General features: G+C 40.0%; 1 protein-coding gene across 1 annotated transcript in view; it reads left to right on the forward strand.

Annotated features, from left to right (window-relative positions):
• Nucleotides 1–1,985: 1,985 nt before the first annotated feature.
• The window catches only part of LDAH (lipid droplet associated hydrolase), a 93,047-nt gene continuing 80,373 nt past the window's right edge, over nt 1,986–14,659 (forward strand). The window contains exons 1-2 of the mRNA XM_052648517.1: nt 1,986–2,048; nt 6,441–6,596. Coding sequence (XP_052504477.1) covers nt 6,443–6,596 — 154 coding nt within the window. The 5' untranslated portion in view covers nt 1,986–2,048; nt 6,441–6,442. The remainder of the gene's footprint in view (nt 2,049–6,440; nt 6,597–14,659) is intronic.

The raw sequence follows: 14,659 nt of genomic DNA on the forward strand, positions 1-14,659 counted from the left end.
CTCTTTCACTTTCATCAAGAGGCTTTTTAGCTCCTCTTCACTTTCTGCCATAAGGGTGGTGTCATCTGCATATCTGAGGTTATTGATATTTCTCCCGGCAATCCTGATTCCAGCTTGTGCCTCTTCCAGTCCAGTGTTTCGCATGATGTACTCTGCATATAAGTTAAATAAACAGGGTGACGGTATACAGGGTGACGGTATACAGGGTGACGGTATATAGCCTTGACATACTCCTTTTCCTATTTGGAACCAGTCTGTTGTTCCATGTCCAGTTTTAACTGTTGCTTCCTGACCTGCATAATTGACCTCATTGGGGTTGTGTGAGGATTCAAAATGTTGATCCATGTGAAGCTCTAAACACAAGGAGTGGCCTTTTCTAAGCTCATTGGGTTAATTATTATATTTAGAAGTAAACCAAAAGCAGAGAAGGTAATGAAGATGTACCAGTCAACTTCCAACCACCGGCTAGAAGATGGTGCCTCCACTGAGATATTAAATACTAAAGCATCAAGTCTTCTTTTCTATGCGTGGGGGAGATTACTGATTCACCAGCCTGCTTGTCTGCTTCTCCCTGGTGCTAGAAAACTATTTCGTTTTCTCTACTGCATTTTTGGACAGACATATGCCACTCACCTATATGCCAGGTGCTGAGGATATCAACAGTTCACAAAATGAATATGACTTTTGTCTTCATGGAGTTTAGGTATGTAAGCTCTGTCAATTACAAATTGGCACTTGCCAAGAGCATTTGCCAACAACTGAACAACAATAAGGGAATTGGCCATCTGCCTCTGTGGAGGTTGAACCCTATAATGTTGCAGTTTTTGACCTTCAACAACCCAAGGGAGTTCAGGGTGGAGTGAAGCACTCTGTGCTCCAGGAAATCTGGTGGGACACGTTTTTCGGTGGTTGGATGTTTTTAGGAACAGATTTTATGATCTCAATCCTTGCATCTTCTCATATCTAGAAAAGCACTAAATCCCTTCATGGTGACATTGGAGCCTTGTGACAACAGAAGTGAAAGTGAAAGTCACTCAGTCATGTCCGCCACCTCTTTGTGAACCATGAACTATACAGTTCATGGAATTCTCCAGGCCAGAATACTGGAGTGGGTAGCCTTCTCCACGGGATCTTCCCAACCCAGGTCTCCTGAGCTACAAGAGAAGCCCAAGAATACTGGAGTGGGCAGCTTATCCCTTGTCCAGCAGATCTTCCTGACCCAGGAATCAAACCAGGATCTCCTGCATTGCAGGTGGATTCTTTACCAACTGAGCTATCAGGCAAGCTCTTAAAAAAGCACCAAATCCCTTCATGGTGAAGTCAGAGGCTCCTGACAAACAGAAAACCTTTTGTAAAAAGGAGTGCCTAATTGTATTGAATCCCCACCCCCCTTCACCAAAATCTTATATCGACCTTCCGCTATTGACTCTTTGGAGCAATCTCTCAGAGCTGAGGCGACTGCCTCCCAGGCTGCAGTCCTCATTTTGCCCCCAAATAAACGTAACAGGCAACTCTCAAGTTGTGCATCCTTTTTTCAGTCCACAGCTTAAAATATCTCCGAACTAGGGATCTTCATCATTTTGTTACAGGGCCGACTAGCAGAGTCTGGGTATATTAACGCTAACAAACAGGTCAGCTGAGACCCAACTGTCCCGTGAATGTGGGCAAACTAAAGGAAGAGATGCAGCCAGTAAGGGAGGAGAAGGAAACATGGGCAGAGGAAAACTTGGAGAAAGAGAAGCTTCAAGTGTATCAAGGATGATTAAAATAAAAGGCGGGTGAAATTCAAATGAAGGAGGAAAGAAAGTTCCAGCACAGATAAAGCTTTCCAGCGCTCTCGCTGGATCCGGTCCACCTGGTCCAAACCAGGGTCAAGCAACTTGCAAAACTCGCCACACCCGGTGACCCAGAGGGGCCCGGTTCCGCAGCGCGGCGCGCGGCGCGCGGCGCGCGGCGCGGCGCTATGACGTCAAAGTGGGGCGGGACTTCTGGTCCCGGCGACGCCTAACTCAGGTTTTGGCAGAAGGTGGTGCCTTCCGGGTGGACAGGTGAGGAGCTCCCTACCACGTTCTGGGGGTGGCTTCGTAGGAGGAAGGACGGCGGGACAGGCACGTGGGAGCTGAAGCCCTTTCTCTTAATGGCTCTCGCAGAACCCGTGCCGCCCTTAGCCAGACGGCCGGTAGGAGCGTGAATAACGTTGCTGCGACCGCTTGGGGGCCCGGAGCCCCTTTGGCTGCCGGCCCAGAGGGAACGTACCATGTGGACCGTTAAGGGCAGCCTGCCTGTAGGGAGTCTTATGGCGGCTCCTTTGGGGAGTAAGGAGCCCGGATTTTGGGCGGCTGGTTGGGAACAAGTGACTAGAAGTGGCCAAAGTCTGGACTAGGGAGTCCAAAGGTCTGAGTTCTTGAACCAACTTAGGCCTCTAGCCCTGAGCGAGTCAGTTCTTTTGCCGCCCTGGGTGTCAGTTTCCCACCTTGTCCACTGAAGGCCTCTTTTGGTTTGGAATCAAGTTTCTCCTCAGGATCAACCGCCTTCCCGCCGCCTCTCTCAAATTTGTTATACCAGGTATCCACCCTTTGTTTGAGGTTCGCTCTAGTTGGTCTAATAGTTCTCCGTGACGCCAAAGTCAAAATGGCACTTGCTGCCTTGAACTTAAAGAGTGAAGCATTTTGGGAAAACAGTTGTGACTTTTGTTGCCTCTACCGCGTGTGATGCATCATGGTACTTTTCGGAAATAGTCCGTGTTTCAACACACTCCAGTATTCTTGCCTGGAGAATCCCAGGGACTGGGTAGCCTGGTGGGCTGCCGTCTATGGGGTTGCACAGAGTCGGACACGACTGAAGCGACATAGCGGCAGCAGCATTTTGTCTTATGTATAAAATGGGGTACATTAGTAGCCACTTGATAAGATTGTGTTCTTAACTGAGATACTTCATGTAACACTTGGAACAGTACTTTGCAGGTAATAAGCACTCAGTGTCAACTCTTAAAGCATGACCTGCCCACACCCCTGCACCGATTTCATAGCTCTCTTGAAGTTCTTTGCTGCAGTCTACTGGGAGTTTTCTTTGAGCCCGCGTTTTGCAGGAGGGGAGGGAGGTTGGGGGGGGGGTGGGGCGGTCGTTGAGGAAGGCAAGAATACTGGAGTAGGTAAGCCCAAAACTTCCTGGTGGCTCAGACGGTAAAGCATCTGCCTACAATGTGGGAGAGCCGGGTTCGATGCCTGGGTCGGGAAGATCTCCTGGACAAGGGAATGGCAACCCACTCCAGTATTCTTGCCTGAAGAATCCCCTGGACGGAGGAGCCTGGTGGGCTACAGTCCACGGGGGTCACAAAGAGTCGGCTACCGTCCACGGGGGTCACAAAGAGTCGGGCAAGACTGAGCGATTTCACTTTCACTGGGAGTTTACTGTAATCTCTCACCTTTGAGTTTTTTTATTTTTGCACACCAGACAGGATGTGTGATTCCTTTGAGATCCATGCAAACTGTTGAGTGACTCAATAGTTTGTTCCTTTTTCTTGCTGAGTAGAATTCTATGGTATGGCTTATCATAGTTGGTTTAGCCTTTCACTTTTTTGTAGAGTCCAGTTATAGGCTGTTACAAATAGAACTGTGAATCTTTACTTGAATGTTTTTGAATGAATATGTTTTTATACCTCTAGGACAAATACCCAGTAATACAATTGTTGGGTAACAGGATGTGCATTTAGTTAACTCATGTGATTATGTGTTTTCTTCCTTTAATATCTTAATAGATGAACTACATTGATTGACTTTTGAATGTTAAATATACCTGGAATAGATCCCACATAACTCATCTTCTATGTTGCTGCTACTGCTGCTGCTAAGTCGCTTCAGTCATGTCCAACTCTGTGCGACCCCATAGAGGGCAGCCCACCAGGCCTCCCCGTCCCTGGGATTCTCCAGGCAAGAAACTGGAGTGGGTTGCCATTTCCTTCTCCAATGCATGTGAAAGTAAAAAGTGAAAGTGAAGTCGCTCAGTCGTGTCCAACTCTTAGCGACCCCATGGACTACAGCCTACCAGGCTCCTCCGTCCATGGATTTTCCAGGCAAGAGTACTGGAGTGGGGTGGCATTGCCATCTCCGTCTATGTTGGTAGATTCTATTTATTAATATTTTGTTAAGGTATAGATATGAAAGGTGTTAGTGTGTAGTTTTCTTTTTCTTTCTTTTGACCTAAATAAAGTTAGAATCCAATTAATATAAGCAGATAAACACCTATGCTTAGCTGAGTAAAGCTCACCTAAATTGTGCGGATTGTAGCTACACTGTGTACCTGGATTTTAATCCAGCATAAATCGTGCTGCTTGCTAAAACTGATCATTAAAGATTGCTTGTAGGTGGTGCCTGAGGGTGGGGCCATCAGCCTTTAATAATATATATTAGAACACATTGTCTCCTGTTAATCTGCCCATTGTTTGTAGCACTGAATTACCCTGGGTTCTTAGGTAAGGAAGAAAGTAAAATTTTTCTTATTTTTTTTTTTAATTTGGCTGTGTAAGATTCAGAAACATAAGAGTGAAGTAAAATAAAAAGATGCTTTACAATATGTACATTAACTCCAGGTTTCTCAGTGGTATTTTACTTGAATTGTTTAGAGTTAGTGTTTTGCTTGTTTTCCAATTTTCATAGACTGTTTTGAGTTTCATATCTGCTTGCATTCTTGTTAATTCTGTGGCTAAACTCCTAAGATGTCATTTACTTTGAAGTTAAGTGTTTATGAGTTGAATATAGTTAATAACTTTGGATTCTCTTTCTGGTGCAAATCTTAAATTTAGCCAGTGTCCTCTCTGTCAGCACTCTAATTTAGTACTGTGTATAACGTTAAATCTAATTGTTTCTAACACTTTATAAATGTCATAAGACCTTTATAAATATATTGTATTTTGTGATAGTTTTAGAGATTGCGCTACAGTGACATTTATTAGTGAACTAAAAATCAGTTGAAAAGGTGAGATGATATTTTTATTTACTTAGTCAGTCAACATATTTTAATATAATTTTGAAAGGAGTCCCCACTTCATAAGTGAAAATTTTTCATTCCAGATAGTTTTCCACTATTGACTGTTTGGGCTACTGATTCTTTGTTGTGGGGGCCTGTACTGTACAGTGTAGGGTGTTAAGCAGTATCCCTGGCCTCTACTCACTAGATGCTGGTAGTAATAACTCCCCTGATACCAAGTGACAATAAAAACTGTTTTTATTTTTTGCCATATGTTTTCTGGGGGACAAAATTATCTCCACTTGGAAGTCACTGCTCTAGAGAAACCTCACAGCCTGAGCATGGAAGTGGGAGGGACAATTCCTCAAGAAATCTTCTGGGAGAGTATACTGAAACCAGGGGGAAAAAAATCCCTTCTGCAGTGTCTCTCTTCTAGCCCATTCTTCAAGGTTAGCATCATGTCAGTTGGCAGGGGAAAATATTCTAAAAACTCAGATCCATTTGTCCAGAGAAGGCAATGAAGAGTGAATTTGGAGGCAGTACATTGATAACTGGCACGAAGAAAGCATCTGAAAAATGGTGGGGGAGGAAAACATTGGCAAAGCTCTAGGAGCAGAAAAGCATGAAGACAACTGACGAACTGCAGGAACAAGACAGACCCTAGTGCAAAGTTAATGGTAAAGCAGTAAGAGGAGAAAAAGCTTGAGGGCTTTGAATGTCTAGACTAGACTCTGGAGGGCTTTGAATGAAAGGAGGATAGTTAAAGAGGAGGATAGAAAGACCAATGAAATTCTGGGACATGGTCCTATTGATAGAGGCAGAGGCAGAGATGGAGGGCTGATAGAAGTAATTTGGGACTGCATTTTTGCACATATCTTGATTATTCAGAAAATTGTTTTATGGTTGTTCAGAAAATTGTTTGTGATGCTATCTGATATTCTGTTTTTTTCTACCTACCCATTTCATAATTTAATAATATAATGCTTTAATATCATAAAAATATAAAATAAAGGAAAGACTCAGCTCATCAAGGAGTTCACTGTCCTTCTTTACCTTCTTATCTGGGAGAATACAAGTGCAGCGAGAGCCTCTGTTTCTTCACCAGACTTCACCAGGTCTCACTGGTAGAGAATATAGCTATAGGAGAATTCCAGCAGAGGGAAAATAAAAGTTAGCCGTGGATATTGTCAGTTTAGACTGGAGAGGAGAGTGGTGGGGTTTTTGTTTTGATTCACACTCCTCTATCATCTTTAATTTCACCAGACATGTCCCTCTATCTCCCTACTCTTGTGGTTTAATTTCTTTTTGTAATCCAAAAATCTAGGGTAGCTAAATAGTCATATATTTCCCATAACTCTTTGTGACATTTCCTTCTAGGTATATTGAATTTTGTCTTCTTTATTCTCGAATATTGCCTTTGGCTCAAAGTTTTATATTTTAGTGACTCTTCATATTGTTCTTCTCCCCTTATTTAGAAATGGACTCACAAATCAAGGAAGAAATTCCTGTTCATGAGGAATTCATTTTATGTTGTGGAGTTGAAACCCAGGTTCTAAAGTGTGGGCCCTGGACTGACCTCATTAATAATCAAAGTGGCACGAGGCCTAAGCTGCTTATTTTCATTATTCCTGGTAAGTTTAAAAATCTGGATAAGATGACTGTATACAGATACATGTGTCTATTTCTGATTTTAAAGAGAATTTGATAAATATAAAAATCCTTGTGGAAGGAAATAGAATCACTCAAACCATTGATAATAACCACCCTTAATACTTTAGTGGCTGGACTTTTTGTTTATCTTCTGTTCATTAATAATATATATAATATACACATTTTAAAAATCATGATGTATACCATACATATTATTTTATAACCTGCTTTAAAAAATTTTTAGCAATAGTTAGAATAATTAGAACTTTATCAAGTATTTCTAAATAATTTTTACTGTCTCATTTCAAGATGATTATAAGTTTATGGTAGAACATTTATTCTGGGATTTGTCATCTGGGTGATATGTGATCTTTGCTGAATCAGTGTCAATAGAATGTTAGGGAAAGATACTTTTTTGCACTTTTTAAAGTTATGAGCTTGAAAAATATATATATATCAGCCTCAAAGATTAAAAAGGAAACTGAAAATATGTATCATTTTATAGCACACCATATCATGTACACAGCTAGGCCTATGGAGTATTGTTACATTTTCTTCTTGTACATTTTTGTTTGTTTTCCCTGTGTTAATAGTTGTCTCTTTTATTTGCTTAGTTGTCTATGTTTCAATCAATAATTTATCCTAAAATTATTCTCTAGAAGTGAAAAAAATCTTCTCATATTCGGAGTAATCAGTTTTCTGTTTTGTTTTAGTTCATTTTTTGGCACTACTGTGCCCAGAATTCTGTGTTCTTCCATTCTGATCTAGACTGTTTCTCTCTGGGCCTCCTACACAGGCCATCCTGAGGACTCCTTTCACTTTTCTCTTGGGTTGGATTCCTTGTTTCCCAGTCCCATATTTTTCTTGGTTTATTTCCCTGTTTTCGGTAGACCACACCTGCTAGGAACTTCCTGAGAAGAGGTTCATGGGAATTCATCTTTTAAAGGTCTAGCATGTCAGAAAATGTCTTAGAGTTAGAGATGGTAGTTTCCTTAAAACTTGGAGTAAATTTTCATTGTCTTCCAGGGTTTGGACTGTTTTTGAGAAGTCTTGGTATTTTTCTGATTTCTTTTTTTACCTTTTATGTGTGAAGTTCTCCCCCTCTGCTGGGAAAAAATACTTTAGATCTTTTCTTTCTTCCAAGGTTCTGAAATTTTACAATCAAGCCCCAAGGTGTGGGTGTTTTTCATGCATTGTATTTGGATTTTGGTGGACCTTTTTAAACCAGAAATTTTACTTCAATTCTCAAACCTCTGTGTTTTTTCTTTTTTTAATAGTCTTCTCTTTCATGTTTTGTCGGTGCATAACCTTTTTTTTTTTTTTGGCTTCTTGCATTATTAGTTGTTGCTGCATTCTGTTTTCTGTTTCCACTAGTGTTTGTGTTTTTTCTCAAATGTTTGATAATCCTTGACCACCCTTTCATTTTTAAGAGGAAGACATAAACAGTTGATTGGAAGTTTGTATTCAGGGGTGGGGCTTATCCACAGATGGCCAACTATCCTAGTCTGAGGGGTTTTCTAGGACACACCACTTTCAGTACTAAAACCATGACAACAGGCTTGGCAAAATAGAATGGTTGGTCACCGTATGTTATCCTCTCCTTAAGGTAATTTGATAGGGACCTAGCTTTCACTGGAGGATTTGTAGCTTTCAGTATCTGTACCTGTTTTTTGAATTGTTCACTTTTCCCAGGAAGGACTCTTCCTAGAATCCCATTTGAGGCATGAATGCCTCACTGCTGGTGTTAGAGCTGAACAAGGGAAAAGAGGTTGGGATTTCAGTGTTTCTTCTCAGTAGAATGCTTTTGTTCTCAGCTGGTCTATGATTTCTGATCCAGAATCTCTCTTTGGTTTAACCTTTTCTGAAAATAAACTTCTAGTGTTCTGCCACAATGTAACAGTCTTTTTGAAAAGCAGTTTGTCAGCTTTCTATTAAAATTAAAAATACATTTACTTTGCCTGTAGTGAGGGAGAGTTTGAAATTATAGGCATAAGAAGTGTTCTTTTGATGAAGCAGAGATTTGGAAAGCCATGGTAGAGTGTAGGATTGAGAAAATAATTAGAAATATTGTCTTGGACTTTAGAAGGTATATCTTTCTGAGGCTAGAATGAAGGAGGTGAAGTTGGTTACTGAAATGGAAAAGTGTGAAGGCGTGTTCAGAGGAAATAAAGTAGTTCCTGCCTTTTGACCTCTGTTTTCTCTGTTAAGAGTTGAGGTGATCTGTGGGGAGTAAGGATGGCAGAGGGTGATTGTGGCCTTGAGGAAAGTGGCCAGTATTAAAAATAGCAAATATGCAGGATGAGAGGAATTATTGACCAAAAACAAGTAGGTAGATTTTGAGTAGGGCTGTGATCAAATATACTCCCACAGGTATATTGGGAGTGAAGTCTAAAAGGGCCAAAGGTCGAACTGGAAAATGGCTATCAGAGTTGGGATGCTTTGAATGTAAACCATTTCTGGGTAATGAAGAGACACAGACCTGTGATTCTTAAAATTCTCAGAACCAACAGTATCATCTAATAACTTGTTAAAAATGCAAACTTGGGGGCCCTGTCCTAAACCTAATGAACCAGAAACTGTGGGAGTGGGGCAATCCTTAAGAAGTCCTCTAGTGGATTTTTTAAATTTAATTTTTAGTTGGAGGATAATTGCTTTACAATATTGCGATGGTTTCTGCCATATATCAGCATGAATCAGCCACAGGTATACGTATGTATTCTCCCTCTTAAACCTCCCTCTCACCTCCCTCCCCACCCTACCCCTCTAGGTTGTCACAGAGCATCAGCTTTTAGTTTATGCACACCACTAGTCTAGGCTGTGGCTACTTGAATTGGTTGCTTAAGTCAGATATAGGTGAAATTCTTTGGATATGGTCAGATTAATGAATTATGAGACAAAGGTCTTGGCTCAGTCTACCAAGATTTTGAAATCACTTAAGTCTATGGAATGACAAGTGAAACTGACATTTCTTTTAAGGGTCAGGGTTTTCAGGGAATGTGTAAGAGTGACTAAAAAGTTGATGGATGGCAGTAGATGGCTTCAACCTTAGAGGAAGAGAGGTTGTTTCAGTAGGATGAACTAGTAATGGGGAAACAGCTTACTCTATACTTACCCACTCAGAGATGTTCATTCACTCACTCACTGGTATGAGATGCCAGGAATACTGTGTTGCAAAAGCCTTTGCTGCTATTGAGGCATAGGAAGTGTTAGAGAATGGTGAGGTCTCTACTACACATGGACATCACCAGATGGTCAGTACCGAAATCAGATTGACTATATTCTTTGCAGCCAGAGATGGAAAAGCTCTATACAGTCAGCAAAAACAAGACCAGGAGCTGGCTGTGGCTCAGATCATGAATTCCTTATTGCCAAATTCAGACTTAAATTGAAGAAAGTAGGGAAAATCATTAGACCATTCAGGTATGACCTAAATCAAATTCCTTACAATTATACAGTGGAAGTGACAAATAGATTCAAGGGATTAAATCTAATAGACAGAGTGCCTGAAGAACTATGGACAGAAGTTCATGACATTCTACAGGAGGTAGGGATCAAGACCATCTCCAAGAAAAAGAAATGCAACAAGGCAAAATGGTTGTCTGAGAAGACCTTACGAATAACTGAGAAAAGAAGAGAAGCTAAAGGCAAAGGAGAAAAGGAAAGATATACCCATCTGAATACAGAGTTCCAAAGACTAGCAAGGAAGATAAGAAAGTCTTCCTCAGTGATCAGTGCAAAGAAATAGAGGAAAACAATAGAATGGGAAAGACTAGAGATCTCCTCAAGAAAATTAGAGATACCAAGGGAACATTTCATGCAAAGACGGGCACAATAAAGGACAGAAATGGTATAGACTTAAAAGAAGCAGAAGATACTAAGAAGAGGTGGCAAGAATACACAGAAGAACTATCCAAAAAAATCTTCATGACCCAGATAACCACAGTGGTGTGATCACTCACCTAGAGCGAGACATCCTGGAATGAGAAGTCAAGTGGGCCTTAGGAGACATCACTACAAACAAAGCTAGTAGAGGTGATGGAATTCCAGTTGAGCTATTTCAAATCCTAAAAGATGACACTGTGAAAGTGCTGTACTCAATATGCCAGCAAATTTGGAAAACTCAGCAGTGGCCACAGGACTGGAAAAGGTTAAGTTTTTTTTTTTTCATTCCAATCTCAAAGAAAGGCAATGCTAAAGAATGTTCAAACTACCACACAATTACACTCATTTCACACACTAATAAAGTAATGCTCAAAATTCTCCAAGCCAGGCTTCAACAGTATGTGAACTGTGAACTTCCAGATGTTCAAGCTGGTTTTAGAAAAGGCAGAGACACCAGAGATCAAATTGGCAACATCCATTGGATCATCAAAAAAGCAAGAGAGTTCCAGAAAAGCATCTATTTCTGCTTTATTGACTATGCCAAAGCCTTTTATTGTGTGGATCACAATAGACTGTGGAAAATTCTGAAAGAGATGGGAATACCAGGCCACCTGACCTGCCTCTTGAGAAATCTGTGTGCAGATCAGGAAGCAACAATTAGAACTGGACACGCAACAAGAGACTGGTTCCAAATGGAGAAAGGTGTACGTCAAGGCTGTATACTGTCACCCTGCTTATTTAACTTCTATGCAGAGTACATTATGAGAAACGCTGGGCTGGAGGAAGCACAAACTGAAATCAAGATTGCCGGGAGAATTATCAATAACCTCAGATATGCAGATGACACCACCCTTATGGCAGAAAGTGAGAACTAAAGAGCCTCTTGATGAAAGTGGAAGAGAAGAGTGAAAAAGTTGGCTTAAAGCTCAACATTCAGAAAACAAAGATCATGGCATCTGGTCCCATCACTTTATGGCAAATAGATGGGGAAACAGTGGAAACAGTTACAGACTTTTTTTGGGAGGGCTCCAAAATCACTGCAGATGGTGACTGCAGCCATGAAATTAAAAGACACTTATTCCTTGGGAGAAAAGTTATGACCAACCTAGACAGCATATTCAAAAGCAGAGACATTACTTTGCCAACAAAGGTCCATCTAGTCAAGGCTTTTCCAGTAGTTTTTCCAGTGGTCCTGTATGGATGTGAGAGTTGGACTATAAAGAAAGCTGAGCACTGAAGAATTGATGCCTTTGAACTGTGGTGTTGGAGAAGACTCTTAAGAGTCCCTTGGACTGCAAGGAGATCCAAACAGTCCATCTTAAAGGAAATCAGTCCTGAATATTCATTGGAAGGACTGATGTTGAAGCTGAAACTCCAATACTTTGGCCACCTGATGTGAAGAACTGACTCACTGGAAAAGACCCTGATGCTGGGAAAGATTGAGGGCAAGAGGAGAAGGGTACAACAGAAGATGAGATGGTTGGATGGCATCACCAACTCAACGGACATGAGTTTGAGTAAACTCTGAGAGTTGGTGATGGACAGGGAGGCCTGGCGTGCTACAGTCCATGGGGTTGCAAAGAGTCAGACACGACTGAATGACTGAACTGAACTGAGAGGAAGAGAGGCCGTTTAGAGAGAGCCAGGATTAAGATACGGTGAAAAGATAGAAGGAGCATTCATTGAAGACACTGTGGAGAAAGGGAAGCTTAAAACATTTGTTTCTTAATCGTCTCATTTGTTTTCTAGTGCTTTGATCATTTTCAGATCATTTCATTTCCTGGTGTTCTTTTATATTTGCCCTTCTATTCTCCTTTCCACCCTTGGCCCTTTTCCTTGGACTTTGTGCAGGCTGTAGACTGGTGCTGCTCTTTAGTTTGTGGAGTTCAGAATTGTATTTTATCTGGGGGCTAAGTCTGTTTGTACTGTGGGGAAAATTAGGATGACAGTTTTTCAAAGATTGTTAAGCCTCTATAGACCTCATGTTTAGTCCATCTCAGATAGACTAACATAAACCTTTTATTTTGAATCACTTTGCTTACACACATACCAAAATTTGTCCATGACTTTTAAGTTAGTAATGATGATAATCAGGAATTTTTTATTGGAATCCACAGACTGAGGAGCTTTTAATTTAGTTTCATCTTTTCCAATGAACTTTTGTTGTAGAATTTCTGCTACTAACATACTTAGACTTTAAGTAGTGAAATAAGCAAAAGGAGACAGTGTGGGTGTTCACATAGAATGTATTGAATCATTATAGTTCTCAAGTGGTCATATGGGGATAGTGGAATCATGTGGCATGTTCTGTGTTGTGAGTACACAGACTGGAGTTGGAGAAGACAAGACTTTATGGAAAACTCAAAGCCCAAAGTTCTGTCCACATGACAACGTTCTCTAGATGCTGTGCCACGTTAACTTGATATATGGTGGGTTTTGTCTCCTACAAGGTTAACTGTTAATAGAAGGCATAAATCTACAATTGCAGTGTTAAGTAGCTAAGGGTTTTTTGGCAACTGGAGTCTAGAGATAATCACCACAGCCTCTGTTATATGTTGCTCAGGCATTTCACTGTATATGTTCACATTTTGATATCCTTTGATAAAATTTATGACTTTCATTTCTGTATTGGAATGTTTTTGAGCATTCTTACACCTGGAGATGGATACACACACACACACACGCACACATACACATATCTGATTTAAGTTGTATAAACAAGACCCTTTTAATTTTCTCTGTGGTTTCCTAACCAGGAAGTTTAGTTCATGGTTCATAAAATGTAACATAAGCCATAACATTTAAGTGGTGAAGTATGCAATGACATTTAAACATTTTGCATTGTATTTTCTACCTCCATCTCTAAGTTAGATCTTTGTGTTACTGGCCATTGTGTACCCTTTAGGAGCCAAGTTCTTTATTGCTTGAGGGCCTTTGCACCTATTCCTACATCCTAGTATTCTTTTTCTCAAATCTTTACATGGTGAATTTCTTCTCATATTTTGTGTTTTAGCTAAATGCCAGCTCCTCAGACATTTTTCTCAGGCCATCCTAATCTCCTCTGTCATATGATCCCATTTATTCCTTCATAGAAGTTATCATACTCTTGAGCTGTCTATTTTCCTGCTTACTTATATGAATATATTTGCCTACTAGAATATAAAGTACAAAAAATAACTATGAAAGAATATACAAAAATGCGCTATGTACTGAATAGAATGAATGGACATAGAGTGGCTGGCATTATCAGTTACTTGCTGGAGATAAAATAGTAAGTCAGAAAGATTAAGGGGATTTGCGTAAGATTTTACAGTCATTAAGGGAAAGAACTCAGACTTAAACCTGGAGATAGGGAGAAAAAATTGTTTTCTAGTAGTTCCATTATTAGTACTCATTCATTCTGGTGTTATCTATCCCATTATTGCGACTATTGTGTCTAAATCATGTAGTTGTATCTTTGGATTTTCTTTAAAGTTAAACCAGTTTAACATTCTCTACATCCTAAAGTTACAGAATGCTGCATGTTAATCTATTTGACTTAGAAAATTTAAAAAGTAATAATAGTAGTAGTAATAAAAATAATGACTGTCCATTCATTACCCTTAATGATAATGTCAGCTGCTTTATAGAGCTGTTGTGAGATTAAAACAAGGTATGCAGAAGATCCTAGACTAGGTAATTTTATGTTCTTTTTAAAAATCAGTATTATTATTTTTTCTGTATGTTCTTTCAATTTTCAGATATTTATTTACCTAAGCATTTATCATGTGTGATAGATAACACCAGTAACACCTTGGGCAAGCTATTTAACCTCTCAACTTCAGTTGCCTAATCCCATAACATTGAAATAATAATAGCACTAAATGAGTTAATATATGTAAAACACTTAAATACTGCCTGCCATGTAAAAAGTTATAGCACTTTAAAATGTTGATTATTATTGTCTTGTCCTGTGAAGAAACCTATAAAGCTTTGCTTTGTTTGTTTGTTTGTTGGTTTGTTTAAGACTTTTTTGATGTGGACCATTTTGAAAGTCTTTATTGAATTTGTTACAATACCACTTCTGTTTTATATTTTGATTTTTTGGCTGCAAGGCATGTGGGATCTTAGCTCCCTGACGAGGGGTTGAACTTGTACCCTCTGTATTAAACGGTTAAGTCTT

This window comes from Budorcas taxicolor, chromosome 11, assembly GCF_023091745.1.
Source record: "Budorcas taxicolor isolate Tak-1 chromosome 11, Takin1.1, whole genome shotgun sequence".
NCBI classification, from domain to species: Eukaryota; Metazoa; Chordata; class Mammalia; order Artiodactyla; family Bovidae; genus Budorcas; species Budorcas taxicolor.